The sequence below is a fragment of the Antechinus flavipes genome, chromosome 5 (genome assembly GCF_016432865.1).
Source record: "Antechinus flavipes isolate AdamAnt ecotype Samford, QLD, Australia chromosome 5, AdamAnt_v2, whole genome shotgun sequence".
Lineage (NCBI taxonomy): Eukaryota > Metazoa > Chordata > Mammalia > Dasyuromorphia > Dasyuridae > Antechinus > Antechinus flavipes.
In genome coordinates, this window is record NC_067402.1 from 208,213,947 (window position 1) to 208,232,641 (window position 18,695).

At 35.3% G+C, this 18,695-nt stretch overlaps 1 protein-coding gene across 1 annotated transcript in view; it reads left to right on the plus strand.

Annotated features, from left to right (window-relative positions):
- The window catches only part of GRIP1 (glutamate receptor interacting protein 1), a 309,316-nt gene that overhangs the window by 286,510 nt on the left and 4,111 nt on the right, over nucleotides 1-18,695 (plus strand). Inside the window, exon 25 of the mRNA XM_051962442.1 lies at nucleotides 15,233-15,379. Within this exon, the coding sequence (XP_051818402.1) occupies nucleotides 15,233-15,379 (147 nt within the window). The remainder of the gene's footprint in view (nucleotides 1-15,232; nucleotides 15,380-18,695) is intronic.

Sequence of the window (18,695 nt, forward strand, 5' to 3'; positions counted from 1 at the left end):
AGTGTTGAATCTGAATGAAGAAGACCTGAATTTAAATTCAGACATTTACTGGGCAAGTCACTTAATCTTTCTGCCTCATTTTTCCCAATTGTAAAATGAGGAGAATAATAGCCCCTTCCTCACAGAGTTGTTATGAGCATCAAGCTAATTTTTGAAAACTACTTAGCCTGGCTTAGAGTAGGTGCTATATAAATATTATTGTTACCAAGCTTGAAGAAAGTATTTTGGAAACCTTAAATTGTATAAAAAATAGGAGAATCATGAATATCTGCCTCCTAATTCAAAAGATCCTCTTTTACCAAGTGTGTACTTTGGACAAATCACTTAACTTACTTGGACCTGTTTCCTTTTCTATAAAATGAAAGGGTGTGAACTCAGTAAACTCTAAAGTCCTTTTCAGTTTTATGATCTCTTCTATTTCCATTATTAATCTCCTCTATTTCCATGGCTTGATGAAGTCACTCCCTTTTATTAGTTGCTTTTGCTGCTAGCAGCAGTCCCCAGTTTACTTCCATCCCCCACTGTGCTCCGATCACTGCCACACACAAAACTGTATTTCATCATCCATCTCTTTAGATTTTAATGTATAGGCTTTTAGTTTGTGAATGACTGTCCCAATAATATAGTCTAGCCTCCTCCTCTGCTTGGTACTGGACCTTGCTCTGGGATAACCTGTGAAGCAGGTAAAGTTCATCCTTGAAATTCCTAATCTCTCTTTCCTACCCCCCTTTATTTGGTCATGTGCCTTCCATGCAAGGATATCCTCATCATTAAGTATGTGGCCAAGCACTCAAAAGTTTAACAGTCCTTCCCCTCAAGAAGCGGGTAAATTTGTTCATTCTAAAAGATAGAGTTAAGAATCACAGGATGTTAGAGTTGAAAGTTTATAGCAGAAATTGTAAAGGATTTGGAGGTGGAAGACCCAGGTTCAAATACAGGCTCTCAATCCTTTTTACTTCCTCTCTAGGGATCTGTTTTCTCAATTATACAATGAGAAGGTTGGATGCCAACCTCAAGATCCATTCGCATTCTCCATCTCATTCTGATTTACAATCCTGTTCTTTTACAGCTGAGGATTCAGAGGCCCAGGGAACTAGATTCCACCTGGACTTGCTTAGGCCAGATATGACAACTACTACAACTGTAATTCAATATTGGTGCTTCTAATTCAAAATCCACTGCTCTTTAAAGCCACTGTAGGAGACTGATTGTCCTGGAAATATCAGCATTGTAACCTTCAAAGGGAAGGGAGAGCCTATGAAACCTTCTCCAAGCTTTAGAAATGAAAAGACCCAAGAAATTTAGAAACGAAAAGACCTTTATTTGTTTGTGTTTCAATTCAACTTTGAATTGATGCAACTAGGTGATGCAGATAGTGTTGGATGTGGAAATCAGGGGGACTGGAGATGAAATCTGGCCTCAAACACTAATCAACCATGGGCCAAGCCCTTTAACTTCTGTCTGCCTCAGTTTCCCCACTTGTAGAATGGGAGCAAAAATAATGGCACCTACCTCCCAGGGTAGTTGTGAGGATCAAATGAGATATTTGTAAAGTACTTTGCAAATTTTCAAGTACTATATAGATATTAGCTATTATTATTTAACATCTATTTTAAGGATTCCCTCAGTTCTAAAGACTTAATCCTATGACTCTGTCTGTGCTATGTTATGTCTAGGTCTATGCTAGCATATATCCTATGGTAGATACTGAGGATACAAATAGTTCCTGTCCTTGAACAGATTACATTTTACTATGTGGCCAACTACATACAGAAAACTAATCTAATATCCTTTATATGCTTAATACTCCCCAGGGAATATGTGTCATTCCTTCTTATAGATTCCAGAATGGTTGCGACTGTCTAAGAGAAAGCCATCCACTATAGTAGTGGTTCTCAAATTTTTTAATCTTAGGATCTACTTTTCACTCTTAAAAATTATTGAAGATCGCAAAAAGCTTTTGTTTATATAGGCTATATCTATCCCTTTTTTTATCATATTAAAATTTTTTAATGTCTATTTTAAGATAATATTAATAAATATGTACATGTAATGCTATTTTTATGAAAAAATAACTATATTTCTAAAATCAGGAGAATAGCATTATTTTACATATTTTTGCAAAGTTCATTAATGTCTGGCGTAATAGAGAACAGATGAATTCATTTATCTGCTTCTGCTTTCAGTCTATTACTATATGTTGTTTTGGTTAAAGTATAGGAAGAAAATCTGGCCTTAAACAGAGACAGAAGATATTTTAGAAGGCAAGTGACATTTAGTATTAAGGATCAGAAAACCACAAAATTAGTGTCAGCGTCAGAATTTAAGTCTAGGTCTAGGTTCTTTACTACTCTCTCTTCTTTCTACTTTTCCTCTTTCCTGCCTTTCCTATGTCTATTTTAATTGCCTAATTAGATTTTAAGCTCTTCACAGACTGTTTTGTGTCCCATTTCCCACAAGCACCTCATGCATTATCATGATCAGTAAATGTGTTAAACTGAATAGAACTAAACAGTACTTTAGAACCCATTCAAAATTTGTAATATTATTTCCAGAAGGAAATTCCAAACATTTAAAATTCTGAGAATGTCAGGAATCCATCTTTCCCAATTTGGGGGATATAATTTAAAGTTAAGGTCAAAGAAAAAAATGAGGGAGAAAAGGTATGCAAAATGAAATTTCACTTGGTGATTAATGACCATGCAAGTAGTTAAGCAGAAAAGATTAAAAAAAAAAAAGCCTCAAGAGTAATTACTTTGGCAATTTCATCAAAACCTTATTCATTTAAATGCCACCATATTTGAATTTTTTGATAATTTAAGTATGATAAATAAGCATGTTGGTATTATTTAAAAAATGAAGTTTTGACAAGCAAATTAACAATGTTAACAAAAAAGTATATTTATTTTTTGAGTAAAAGAATATTTGAATAAAATTGAATAAGAGTATTTACATAACAAATCATTGCATACTTTCAATGGATTAGCAATATAACATTATTGCATAGTTATAAATGATTCTCATCTACTATGAAGGCAGACCCATTACAAATTCTTCTTTGGCAAGGCTTTCTTAGTCATGATCACAGATTTCTGTATATACTTGATAATATCAATATTAAATGTCATTTTAAAAATATTCTACAATTCAGACAAAATTTTTCCCAAATTACTATGACATTAACTTGTTTGCCTTTATATTTATGTAAAATATTTTTAAAATTATCTTTTAACTAGTATGCTATGTTTGAATGATTAAGCATGAACTAGTTTTTATTGTCAACATTTCCTGTTAATGGCATTAAATGAACATATTTTATTCAAATTACAATTCAACTACATGACTCCACAATTATAGTATAATATATAACAAAATATTTAATTGACTATAAATTATTAAAAAGATATTGGCTGGGCATTTATTGGAGCATTTGTGCTTGGCAAGAACAATGGCTTTCTTTAGATATCTGAGAATGATGCCAGTTTGGATAGTTTGAAAAGACAGGATTTCAACATGGCTCTTAAACTGTAGGTCTCCTAATTATCTGACTTAGAAAAGTAAAAATGTCTATAGTTAAGCCAGAATGGTACAGAAACCCAAATTTGTTTTTTCTAGATTCTTTCTCAAAGCAAAAGCATGAGATTAGAAAGCTAAAATAAGAATATATGAAGGTAGTTTCACACATCAGTAGCTCCACTTCCAGCCCTCCCTTCCATTCAGGGTTGTCCTTCCCTATGTGTGCTGATGGATTCACATTTGAATGTGATTGCAGACAAATTCACATTGTTTTATAATGCTTTTTTTCTCCAACAGTCCTCTGACTTTTCTAATGATTTTTTTTCTTTCTTGTTGAACTCTGTACTTATCATTTGGGGAAAAAAATTCCTAAAACTGGTGAAGAAAATTGAGAGCTAGAATATTTTGAATACCACTTGTCTTAAAGTGTTCAAATGAAGAAGCTTGAATCCTATCTTTCAATATTTTACAATGTAAACAGACTTGTAATTATAAGTCATTTGTTAGTTCTTGCTTTTGGACCAATCATTTTACTGCTTTGGAATTTAGTTATCGAATCTATAAAAGATAATGTAATTTCCTTCAAGGCAGGAAGAGTTTCATTTTCTTTGTATGACAGCTTTTTTAAGTGTTGGACAGGTTAGAGGAGATATAAAGATAAAAATTATACATTTATATTCAACTATACTGATATTCATGGGGGCTGGGGAGAACCATGGTGAAATGAGTGTGAGCTCTAAAATGAGGACTTAGATTCTGTTTCTAATGTTTGTTATCTGTGCTACTTTAGACAAAACCATTTAAATACTCTGAGACTCAGTTTCTTCTTCTTTACAGTGAAGGGGGAATTGAAATACATAGTCTTTGAATTCTTTCCAGCTCTAAATCTACAAGTCTGTGGTTCTGCTCTTAAGATAACTGGTCCAGAACTGGCCAGCACCAAAACTGAGCTTTACAAAAAGAAGAAATCCCAAGCATGAAGCTGTTCTAAACAAACAATCTTTTATTTCTCTCCAGGTTTTTCTGAGAACATCCTATTTGCATTTCTTATAGCACAACAGTATTCTATCACAATAATATACCACAACAGATTCAGCCATTTCCCAATTGATGGAACTATTCTCATTGTCTAGTTCTGTGCCATCACTAAAGGAGCTGCTCTGTATTTTTGTACATACAGGTCCTTTTTCTTTTTTAAAAAGCTCTCTGGCATACAGAGCCAATAGTACCATTGCTTGGTCAAAGGGTATGCATGATGTTTTAGTCCTTTGGGCATAGTTCCAAATTGCTTTATAGAATGGTTAAATTAGTATACAACTTGATCAACAGTGCATTAGTGTCTCAATTTTCCCACATCCTCTCCAACATTTGTCTTTTACTTTTTTGTCATATTAGCCAATATGATAGATGTGATAGTTGCTCAGAATTGTTTTAATTTCCATTTCCCTAATCAATGGTGATTGAAAGCATATTTCATATGATTATAGATAGCTTGGATTACTTCTTCTGAAAACTACCTTCATATCCTTTGACCATTTATCAATTGGGGCATGGCCCTTATTTCTACAAATTTGGCTCAGTACTCTTTCAGTCTTTATCAGAAACTTGCTATAATTTTTTTTCAATTATGATTACAATGTATTTCTTCCATTGTATTTTCCCCTTATTTATCCTCCTCTTTTTACTCTGTTTATTTTCAAGTGTTTAGGATCTGATTTTTAATCTCCCCCAATCTACCCTTCCCCTTTCCTAATCCCATTCCTTTCCTACTTTCCTATAAGATAGATTTCTCTACTCAACTAAATGTGTCCATTATTTCTTGCTTAAAATCTTTCTTGCCTTTTTTGTGTCAGGTATTTTACCCTATTTTGCCTCTCCCTTTCCCCTTCTTCCAGTTCATTTTTCTTTCTAACCCCATAATTTCATTTTTTAGATGATCCTCCCATTGTGTATAACTCACACCTTTGCCACCATGCTCCTTCTGAGTGCCCTAATAATGAACAGATTCTTGATTTACAAGTATTTTCCCATGTAGGAATGTAAAAGTTTAACTTTATTGAAATCCTTGTGGTTTTACTTTTGTATTTACCTTTTTATGTTTCTCTTGAATCTTGCATTTGAAAGTCAGATTTCCTATTTAGCTCTTGCTTCATGAGAAATGCTTGAAAATCTACTATTTCACCGAATATCTATTTTCTTCTCAAAAGATTATACTGTTTTTCTGAGTAGGTGATCCTTGGTTGTAATCATAGCTCTTTTGTCCTTTGGAATCTCATATTACGAGTCCTTCAGTCTTTTAAATGTAGAAACTGCTAAATTTTGTGTTACCCTATGGCTCCACAATATTTATACTTTCTTTCTGGCTATTTGCAATATTTCCTCCTTGACCTGAGAGTTCTGATACTTGGCTACAATATTCCTGGGAGTTTTCATTTTGGGATATCTTTCAGGAGATGAATAGTAGATTTTTTCAATTTCTATTTTACCTTCTAGTTCTAGAATACCAGGGTATTTTTCCTTGACAATTTCTTGAAAGATGTTGTCCATGCTCTTTTTTTTTTTGAATATGGCTTCAAATCTCTTCTGGGTTTCTTTTCAAGATCAGTTATTTTTCCAAATAGTTCACATTTTCTTTATTATTCTTATTTTTTATTATTTTCTTTAGTGAGCTTTTGTAGCTTCTTTGCCATTTTGACAATTCAATTTTTAAGGCATTATTTACTAATGTGAATTTTTGTATATTTTTCCCCCATTTGTCTAATTCTGCTTTTCAAGGCATTCTTTTCTTCATTTGGGTTTTTGTGCCTTTTTAAAAAAAAAATCATTTAGCCTATTTTTTAAAAAATGTTATTTTCTTCAGTATTTTAATTGTCTCCTTTACCAGTGTTGATTATACTTTTCATGACTTTTTTTTTAATATAATTCTGATTTTCCAATTTTTCTTCAAGCTCTCACTTTATTTAAAAAATTCTTTTTTGAATTCTTCCATGGCCTAAAACCAATTCATTTTTCTTTTCTTTCAGACTGGATGCAGCACTCAGAATTTGTCTGAATCTTTCCTGTCACTATAGTGACTTTCTATAGTGATGATCTTTTTCTACTGTTTACTCATTTTTCCATCCTGTTTCTTCACTTTAAATTCTATGCTACAGTGGGCTCAGCTTTCAGAGTAAAGGGAAATGTCCCACATTTCAGAATTTTATGCAACTATTTCAGAGATAATTCTGGGGATCTGTAATTTTTCAATTCTTTCAAGGTGATATGATCTAGAAAAGGTGTATTTGCCATTTTCCTGTCCTGTGAGTATAGGCACTCTTTTTCCACAGTGTAATTGTCCCAAGGGTCCCAGCCCCTGTGGCCACCTGGTGTGCTATTGCTCCTTCTCACCCCAGGACTGAGATCCATGACTTATGATCCAAGTCTGAATATAGGAAAAGCAACACAGTCCTGCCCCCAGGGCCAGCAAAGGAACCCCTATAATTTCGTTATCTGACCCCCTCCCTGTCTGAGGACTGAGAGAAACTACCACTGATTCAGTTGCTCCCAAGCCCTACTATAGGTCTGCATTGGATTGCATTCTACTCAAGTGCAACTGACCTTCTGAGTTGTCTTGAGATGGAAAATTATTTCATTCCTTCCTTTTGTGGGTTCTGCCATTCCAGAATTTGTTTTGAAGTATTATTTAAAGTTGTTTGGAGGGACTTGAGGGAGAACTCAGGACAGACCCTGCCTTTTCACCACCATCTTAGTAGCTTACATTCTATTCAAGTTTTTCAAGTTATTTATGTATACCTTCTTGGTCATGATTTCTATCATCATCCTGCAAATTTGATGGATTTCTTGTTACTAAGTTCAAGAGGTTTTTAAAAATATGATTGTTGCACTGTTTGGTATAAACCAATACAAAAAAGGCAAAGGAAATTGTCACTGGAAGTTTTGACATCAATATGGGTTTCTATCATCATCCATCTTTTTTCTTTTTCCTTTTTGTTTTTTTTTTAAAGCAGGAAGCACATATATTACAACATAAGATCCTTTCCCATGAATATCTTCCACAGTCAAGTTACATTTTTTAAAAGCAATCTCACAATTGAACTTATTTGTTTTGATATCATACTAATTCTCCTTTGAAAATGGAGCTATCATCTTTCTTTTTGCTCACTTTTTCATTCCTTTTATCTTATTATGATCAATCACCACATTACCTCTCAGAAAGACAAAAGAATTATGAGGTATTTTATCAAATAGCTTGGTAAACTATATACACAACATTTCCTTTATCTGTTAATTTAGTAATTCTATCAGAAAGGGAAATGGGATTAGTTGGACATAGTATGTATGGCCAGTCTTTAAAATCAGCATTTCCTTATCTAGATGTTTGCCAACTATTTCTTTTATAATCTTTAATAATAATAATAATCTAGAATTTTTCTCGAGATAAAAAATTAAGCTGATTGGTTGGTTTAGAAAATATTCTCTTTTTCTGAAAATTGGCTATCAAGCTTATCTGTTTTCTATGATTTTTCAGATACCACAAAGAGTTATTCAGCAATCACACTAACCAGGTTTTCAAAGCCTGAAAGTATAGTTCATTTGAGATGAGACTTTAATTTATCAAGGGCAGCAGGTACTCTTTGGCCATCTCATTATCCTGGGTATCAACTTCTTGTTATTTCTGTTGTGTCATATCTAGTTTAAAGGGCATTTTCCCTTTCACAGAAAACAAAAACAAAATAAAATAACTTTGTATGGCCAACTATCTCATTTACTTAAGCAAATTCTTCCCAACATAATTTTTAAAAAAAGTTTCATTTTTTGCTGACCTTAGCTTCATGAGCCATGCCTCATTCATTCAAAGCTTTAGCTTTTCTGACAATTTTTAATAGGTCTGTACCACACATATTCATTCAATGTGAATACCTGGCTGTCTCAGCTTCCCTTCTCCTGTTTTTGTAGCTACTCTAAATAATATCTACTTTGGGTAAAACAGCTAGTCTTGCTTAATGTAACTAATCTCCAAAATGATCACATGAATCCAGATTCATATTCTTCAAAATTATGTAAAATATAATTTTTTCAGCCCAATGGAAATATGCAATATAAATTTAAATGGGAAAATTTCAAGGGGATCTCTACACTAATTAGGACTTGTCTATATAGTTATATTATGCACATATGATAGATATCCTTTTTGGTTCTAAGTGCTATTGGTAACATCTGTAAGGCAAATCTATCATCTCCTTCTTATAAGCCATAGTCAAAAATCCAAATCCCATTGTCAGGCACAACCTTCACAGCCAGCTGTTGATCTCCCAAATTAATTTTTCTCATCTACATTCTTTTCTTTCAACTGATAACAGTTAAGAAAATCCAGTTTGTGGTCCTCAGTTTCTTGTCTAAAACTAATTATTGGCAGTTCTTTTTAGTTATTTTCTGAAATTGTCATTTGTGCCCCATGGAAATCACTTGGAAGTAAGGAATTGTCATCTATTTTGACCAGTGTAGAGAGATTCTGTTATGTTTTGAATGTGTGTACTACACACAGGAACCACAAAGCACATAATGGGGGAGGTGTGCCCACTCCTCATATATACTTGTGTTATGCCATCATGTGTCTCCCAGAATCTGCTCTGGCAACACTGGACTTGAAAAATTGATAGCTTCATTCCAATAAAACAAGTCCAATGTTGCCAGAGCAACAGTAAAGCCAATCTTCAGCACTAGAGAAGGAAATTTTAACTTTTTGTCCTGGATCCCTTTTCTAAATGTTTTTAAATGCATAAAATGAAACCAAGAAGAGGACATAAAATATGAAATTTTTGTCAAAATTTTATATATATATACACACATACACATATACATACACACAACTCCATTCAATTGCAATTTTTATTTAAAATATTTAATTATTTGAAGTTCATGAACCCAAGGTTAAGGACCCCTGCATTAGAGGAATCATCCTAGATGTTATGTATGATTGCTGTCATAATTACTTCACTCATTATGTTTGGAGATCCATGGATATGTATGTTTGTTTTAAATTTACCATCAATCTTGAACATGTGTAATGTTGCACTTCATCCCTCAAAATTGGAAAGTCAGCACTTTCCATGTAGCCAAGAATCCAGCTTACCACTGATTCACTAGCAAAGAAGTTGTTAAACATTCATTTCAAAAGGGCTCTGCCTCTCACCATAGCCAGAAAGCAGCAGGAAACAGTATGTGAAGCAGCTGGCCTTTTCTTTCCTCACCATGGCTGCCCCTCTCTCCTGCAAGGCTGCAGCTGCCTCCTTTGTCCCACTTTACCATGTCTGTAAATGAATTCAGGATGCAATGGAAACTGATGTTCCTTGGAGGGAAGCTTTTCCTCTTGGGCTTGAAGAATGCAGCTGGAAAGATAACTCTGGGTTCTTTCCCTTCCCTTCCCCACCCTCCTTGGTAATATAGAATGACACACAAAACTAAAGTCTTTTGGTCTGATAAAAACAGAAGATGACCCAGGTGTTATCTTAAAATGAATGAGCACAGGTGATAAAAAAAAAAAAAAGATAGTGTTTTTATAATCTTAACAGATGGCTCGGACTTCTTATGTCTACTGCATTAGCATGGCTCAGTTCAGCTTCTGATAGACTGTCATGGCTGAGAATCTATAACACTTAGGTTGTTGCTGTTTGTTTACTATTTCTCCAGAAAGCACATGTAATCTCTTTAATAAGTCAAATCAGAAAACCTTCCAAAAATTTTGTGAGTCAGTAACCAGTTACTAAGCACTTACTATGTGCCAGGCACTGAACTAAACCCTAGGGATACAAAGAAAGGAAAAGGCAGGCCCTGCCCTCAAAGAGATCACAATCTAATAGAAGAGACAACAAGCAAATATGTATAAACAAGCTATATGTATATATTATGAGTAGGGAATAGTTAAACAGAATGAAGTCTGTAGATTCTTTTAAAAAGTCTGAGAAAAGATTCTTGTAAGAGGTGGGAATTTAGTTGGGATTTAAGGCAGATATGAGGAGCAAAAGCATTCTAAGCATGGAAAACAGTAAAAGTATCTAGAGTTAGGAGATGAAGTGTTTAGTTTATGGCAACAGCAGGACATGCATGTTACTGGATCAAAGGGGTAGGAGGTAGATCTTAAGAGGGAAGGATAAGGAATAAGAATGCATTAAAAGCAAGGAGAGCAGGCTGACTAGGTTTTAAAGGACTTTGAACACGAGAAGATTTTGTATTTGATAGGAAACCACTGCACTTTAGTGAATATGGAGAGACATGGTCAGAAAATCACTTTGGTGGCAGAACTGAGGGTGGACTTCGAGACAGAATTGTAAGGATAGCAAAGATGATCTTACATTGCAACCTTTGGGAGGACATTGATATCCTCAAAAATAAAGGAGAAAATTGGAAAAAGAGTTTAGGGGGAAAGATGATGACTTCAGTTTTGAATAAGGTGAGTTTAAGATGCCTAGCAAAGAGGTTAGCTATATAAGCAGATAGGAGAAACGGCGTCGAGATAAGTAAATCCAGAGAAGTTGCTGAGATCACCAAGTGAAGTAATATATAGAGAGAAATATATGATCAGAACAGAAAACTAAATCAGTTGTCTTGATCCTTGCCTCAAAGTACATTTTTAAGAGACACAATGCTATTTGAAACTTAGTACAGTATAGTGCAAGCAAGCAGTTTTGCTTCATGGCTTGTTTCCAGGAAGGTTAGAGAAAAATATAATATATAATGTACTATGAGTGGGATTTATAAAGGTGGCTCCAGCCTAGAAAAAATGTTCTAACGAATCAGTTGGTCCTTTTAGAATAAAAACAAGGAAAAGGAATTGGGATAAGGCCTTGTCTATTCTACCTTGATTTGATAACCTCTAAAGTATTATATTTTGTTTAGGATATCAGATTATAGGATGGACACTGACAAACTGGACTTCAGTTTGCAGGGGATATGGGAGAGAACAGCATTTCATATTTATATAGAATTTAAAAGTTTGGAAAATGTTTCCCATGCGGTAGGTGTGTCATTTGGATGCTTTATTCTGCGGATGTATGAATCAGCTTTCTATGCCTGCCTAGATTATCTGTCAAGGTGAGACTTCCTTCTCCCCACTCCTGAAAGTACTATTTTTTTATTCTCTAAGGCTCACACCCACCCTCCAAAACCAATGCAGACTAATGGACTGTTTAGCTTGGAAGATGATTAGCTTGAGGAAGACTCCAGCATAGCTGCCTTCAAGTATTTTAATAGCTGTCTTGTGATAGAGTGGATAATTTGGTATTCTTGTGAACCACAGTGGAAAATCAGCAAAATATCTTGAGTAGCAAAGATATAAGAAAGAGGGCTTAAGAAATTATTTTAAACCATAGTTCATGTACATAATAGGTAAGTCATTAGATAAGCAAGAAAAAGAACGATCATCCAGTAATTGCTAAGGCCTGGATAAAGGATGCACATGTGAAAAAGTTACCTGCTATGATTTCCTTGAGCCATGAAGTCACTGCTGCTCTGTTAGTATGAAAAAGGTGGAAGGTAGAAGCAAGTAATGGTACCAGAGAAAAAGGAAGTGGTCCCCACATTTATGAACTACTGATCTCTGGAGCCAAATAAGTAATTGTTGAGTATTTAATGAATGATTCTTTATACCATTTTTAATGGCACTTCATTTTGTTACATAAGATCAGCATTTTCCTAGGAAATTGTGGCAGTTGTTAGAAATTAATGCCTCGTTAACTCAGGTCAAATGGATGAGTTACTATTAAATGAAATCACTTTGTACATCTTTCACCCCAAAACTTTCATTGAAATGTAAAACATTAGACTCAAGATGAGCTGAAAGAGGTCGAGCAGGTAGTTACTAATTACAATGGAGATGGAACCAGGAGACCCGAATTCACATTCTGGCTCTGACATGTACTAGGGGTATGACCACAGAGAAGCCATTTCAGTTTCCTGAGCCTCCATTTCTTCATTAGTAAAATGAATAGTGACTAGCCAGGCCTCACAGGATTGCTGTAAGGAAAGCCCTGAATTACTGTCATTACAGTGGAGATCCCACAAAGTCCCTCTACTCTAATGCCTCAGTTCGGTGTCAAGGTGCTCCTGCGTTCTTAAAGGCCATGTGAACCAAGCAAATGAGTTTGGGTGTGTTTCTGGTTCTGGGAAACAGACAATATAAAAGCATGTCACCAGTAAGCAGGTTAGGTTATTGGTGATTCATTTTGGGGGGTAGAAGGGAGGAGACACCTCATGAGAGCCTCAGTCTCATGTGGCACCCCTCTCCCCGCCCCCCCCCAGTTCTGCAGTGACATTTTCAGGTGGCAAGAAAAGGGGTTTGGGGCTGAGAAGTGAGTTTTTAGTAATATCAACTCAATTGGTACTCTAAATCTATTACTTTTTAAATGACCATTAAGTGTGGTGTTCTCTTCTTTTGTATAATATAATATGGTTCTCTCTGAGAGCAGGTTTCTTGGGGAGGTTTTCTGGAGGCAGCCTTTGTTTTGGTTAAAAGTAATAATCACTCCAAATGCAACCAGGTGTTAAAAGTTCAGATCTTTTATTGCTTCCTCCAAAATAGCCAGGTTAGTTTTCTTGGTGGCCTATCTCTCTCCTTGGTTCTAAGAGCTCCCTCCGAATGTCTCCAAATCCAAAGGTTTGTCCTTCAGCCTCCACCCAGCACCAAAGTGAAAGTTGGAATGACTCTGACTCCACGTCAGAGGCTTGTGAATCTCCCAGAGTGCTCCTCTCGGACTCCTGGCAACGTTCCCAAGTAACTCACCTGAAGCTCTAAGAGCTTCTTTATATATGATCTCCCAAAGACTCCTCCTCTGAGGGAGGGATTAAGGGAGGTATGAATTCACAAAGTTACAAAGTTAACTTTATGAATCTCCCATGCTTGTGAACTCCATTGAGCACTTAAATAGTGAGTTAGAGAATTTGCTAAGTACCATGCTAAATTAGGCAACTGATTTATCACTTTGTAAGGATTTGCTCTAAGGTGTGAACCAATAAGCATTGTATCAATTCCATTGAGTTAGATAGGATTCTAACAAGTAAGGGAACATAATTGTGTTCCCTTCCTAAAATCACATCAATTGCAACATTTTTGCCATAAACAATACTACACAGGTCACATCACAGCTAAATGGAAGAATGGCTCACAATCATGCCTTGGAGAAGCAAAGAAAAGAGTGGGAGAACAGGTCTTCTTATAGTCAACAAGAATGACTCAATGAGATATTTGGTCACCAAGACTATTAAATGGGAACACAATCAATTGAACACAGCAGAGGAGAATACCAGCAGGAACAATGTCTAGTAGCATTGCTAAAGTGTTGAAGCTCATAATGGACAAAGAGATGCATTCCACTATTATGCCCATTTTATATAAAGGGAAATGACTTTTTCAGGCTTATACAATCAATAATTATCTGGACTGAAAGCAAAATTCACATTTTCTAACTCATTTAAGAGTAGGGATTTTTATTGCACAAAACTGGGTCTATGGAAAGAAATTATCAGAAACAATTGGCGTTGATGAGGATTTTTGGGTCCTCCAATCCATTACTCCTTTGCCTTCAGAGAGAATTCATACTTGGGAGGTGGGAATGGAGTGCTGGTGGAGTTTGTAGAGAGAGGACAGGATCATTGTCCTTACTGATTAGATTAGGGGCATTCAAGGAAAGGTTCACTGAGCTGGAAGAAAGGAAGGCTTGCTGGAATGGGATTGGGTTTCACTGCATGTCTCATAAATAGAATGCCCAGTCATATGGAGAAGTTGGATGTTTAACTTGGCTTTGAAAAGCAAAATGTTAGCCCCAATGGATGGAGATTTTCCAATGAAGAGATCTCTACAAAAGTGGAATGCACTGCTTCACAAAGTAGTATATTACTCACCACTGGGCACATACAAGCATAGAACAAATTAACAATCAGGTATCTACAAAGGGATATCTCTCTGTTCACATGTGGGTTGGTCTTCTGAAAATTGAAATTTCCCCCAATCCTAAGATTCTCTTACACTCTTTCTAAAGAAGTCAGAAAATGTTTTGATTTTATCTCCAGGGAGTAACTGAAGTAAGTATGGAATAAAGTTTGTACTATAATTGTAGCCAATACCACAAAAAGGTATAGAGAGGCAATAAAGTTTTGGGTTTTTGTTTTTTTTAATGTCATCACCTAGAAAAAGATGCTCAGTTTTAAGGGCACTATCTTGCACTAAAAGTAAGGCTTCAATATGGGCTATCTTAAAAACACCTTTGATAGAATTTGTTTAGGAATCTATTTATTTGAACCTACTTTGCTGAATGCTAATGGTTTGTATGAGATTTCTATTCCTCCTTCTATATATGCATCATTCATTTTGCTGGCAGTTAAAATATTTAAAAATAAAACTAGCTTGGAATTGAAGGACAAAAAAAATCAATACATTAAGCAGGTGACTGAAATTTGAAGTTGAAGACAACTAACCTCAGGGAACAGAATTTTTGGTGCCCTTTTTCTTAAATCTGGATAGTTTGAAAACTACCAAGGCCAAAAAACCCCAAACCCAAAACTTCAAACTCCGTAGTGGGTTATTCTCTGAATAAGAAAGAGCTGTCTCATTAGTACTTAACATCATTCAAAATAATTTAAATAAGTTTCTTGGGGTTTTTGAAACTTTAGAAGCAGAGACTTGTTCTAGGAGATGTATTTTTACGATATAACATTGTTACAGGTAACCTTGTACAAGGATTGTGACATGGAAGACTTTGGATTCAGCGTATCAGATGGACTGCTGGAAAAAGGAGTATATGTTAAAAATATTCGCCCGACTGGACCAGGAGACCTAGGTGGCTTAAAGCCTTATGACAGGCTCTTACAGGTAAAGCCAAATACTTAATTTTAACCATGCATGTCTAAGGTGGAATGTATAATTAACTTTACAAGACCAGATAAGCATGAGCCTAGTAGAGGATGACCCCACTGAGGAGATCCTTTCAGCTCTCTTCTTTTCCCCTTCTCTAAGGTCCCTTCCAGATCTAAACCCTATGAGTCCTTCCCACCAGATCCTCTCTCCAAACTCTCATCACCATGGCTCAGGCATCATTTTGGTCACAACCTCAAAACCTGACTTTACAAAGTGATCTCCTAGTCAAGAGGAAGGTGAAAGTACTGGATGCAACAATTTATTCTACCATTAAAAAAATGTTTTAAGGAAGAAAAGTACAAGAATAATATGTACTTTCTGTAATAGGATCTCTCTCAGTAAAGAACTATCCTCTTTTGAAAAATACTCAGTGGAATTTATTCATTTCACAAGACCTTTGATTCCTAAGAATTACATATTCCAAAGAAGCAAGGTTAGTGTTGGACTTCTGGTATTGGGCTGGTAAAAGCAATGGAATTAGTGATGTGGTTCCTAAATTCCTGTTATCAATCCTAGATCAACTAAATGGGTTTAATATTCTCCAAAGACCTATAACATTCAAGTGAGCTGCAATTCTTCCCCCTCTAAAGAGGCAAAGTCCACAGGATATCTCATCCTGCTAATAAGCAATCATTCTCAATTAAATCACAGCTCAGGTGTTTCTCATTTGAACTCTTACCCCCTGAAATTTTGTCCTGAATAATCTGCCACTTCAAGACTTTCATAGTTTCACACCAAACCTTAGGGTAAATGATCCTTCTATAGCAACAGGCATTATCATCTGAGTAATTTCTGTTCTCCCAAGGACCCTGCCTAGTCAGTACTACCCCAAGAGATAGAGGGTCACGATAATGGTTTACTGACAACTTAGTTGTCTCAAGTTCCAGAGTCATGCTGACTGACTCAATATCCCTCAAACCTGTAAATGGATAACAAAATAATCACTAACATTCAATGGCAGAGATCCCTCTTACTCTGATAAGGACCAATATATAACATAATACCTAGTTCCATAATGAAGTGTGGAACATAGTCCCTTGAAACTTTTTATTCCTAGAGATTAGATATAAATGTGTCGCCTCATAAATGTTCCCAAATTCTCCTTTTTCATTGGGTCAATTATCTCACATGACCTTTTCTATACATGCTCTCCAGATAATTGAGTTACTATGGACAAATTTAACATCTGCAACAATTGCCAATATATAACATTTCAGATCTTTACTTCTTCCTCCAGCACCACTTTAAACTTGATGTTGATCACATATACAGGGTACATTTAGCCCTAAGTGATGTTTTTTTGCAAAACTTTTCTCAGAAGTCCTGCCAGTGTCATAGTTCTGGCAGTGTCATATAAAGGAGATGTTATGTAATCAAGAAGCACTCTGACGCCACTAAGGATCCCTAGGGCCAGCCAAGCAACTAAAACTATAATGCCTGATATTTCTAATAGAAGGCCAAAATATTTCACTCTTCTTTTGATGAACTGCCTACAAAGGTGCAAGTTCGTGGACTGTGAAACTTGCTGTGAAGCTAGGTTTTACTGGCCCAAGATATTGTGGATCAACTGCATAAAGATGGCTTTACTTAAAAAGCTACATACAACATCATAGAGAAAAATGAAATGGTACCTTGTCATTGTTCCAGTAGGGATTCAAATTTAGAATATTTTAAAATCCATATATTCTTACTTTTAAATTCCAGTCTAACCAAACTATATCTACATTTCTCCCACCTTGGTATGTAAAGTTGTCAAGGTCAAATACTGTTATTCTGTACTGTGAGTCCAAGGTCTAGGCAGATCCACAACCTTTATAAGCTACTTTTCCAGGGGACATTCAGGAGTTAAGGGGAAAATGACTCCATTTTGTTCAAATTCAGTAACATGAAAAGGCTAATTTATATGCACAAACTTCTTCCCTCTTAGAATGCTTATTGGAAATTAAGATGACAGAGTTCCTTAGAAAGTATTTGGCATTAAAAGTCTGGCTGACCAAGATATCACCTAGGACACCTTTTTTGCTAGCCAGTATTAGAAACACACTTCCCCAAATAAATACTACAATAGACAAAATGACCAACATTAACTAACATATTGGTCCTATTTTGATCAAGAAAACCTCTCTTAAAATCTTATAATCTTAAAGATATAAAAATGTCCAATCTCCTCACCTAGAGGAAGCATTCTCTCTACATCTACACTGCAGTCTTAGATTGTGAGTTACTTGCCACAAGTTATATGCATGACAAAGTCTTTATTTCCCTGTCTCAAATTCCTTGAGCCAAATGATCCAAACCAAACTAAGTACTTGTTTCCATCATGAAAAAAACTCATTTCTATTAGCATGGATAACTTAAATCAATTAAACAAAATATCTTCTCTAAAGAGGAGTCTAAAACTGTTCCTTTTTAAAATTTTATTTAAATATACTCCTATACCAAAAGTAGACAACAGAACTGTGCATGAATCTCAGGATTCCTTTATCACTGTATAACCAAAATCAGAAACTCAAACTTCTCTCTTTTAATCACTTTTCCCATGACCTCAAACCTATTAAACTTGCTCTCTGCTTTAATTATTAACTCCTTTTTCTTTTTTCTAGTGTATTACTCCTTATTCTGTCTCATCATCTATTTTAATTAGGGCCTCTTAGAAGCCTAGAATCTCTTTATCCTTTTTCTTCCCACCATAGCTGGCATTCTCCAAGCACGGGTTCTCTTCCCAGGTTGCCAAATATTGGTATTAAAAGGAAGTAATGAAAATATATCAGTAGGTCTATTATAAAACTATGCAATTTAACATCAACTGAGCTCAATAATCCTTTTATTCACTTATTGTATATTGTCAAATTCCTTAGGGGACCCATTTCAAACTTTTTCAAACCTAAAATTTCAATTATCAGCACTATTTCCTTCATTCTACATTATCTAGCTAAAACTATCTCTTTATTCCCCTGTTTCTTTTGAAAAAGATTATGTCTCTGCTCCTTTCCAAGACAAAACTATACCTTTCTGGACTCTTGCCATTTGGGGGAAGGGGTGGAGGGAGAGAGGGGAAAAATCGGAACAGAAGTGAATGCAAGGGATAATGCTGTAAAAAATTACTCTGGCATGGGTTCTGTCAATAAAAAGTTATTTAAAAATTTAAAAAAAAAACAAACTATACCTTCTATTCTTACTACTTCTAGAATATATCACCATTCTTATCCCTTTATGTTTCTATTTTTCCCTCTTCTATGAGTACCTCACAATCTCTACCACCCACATACTT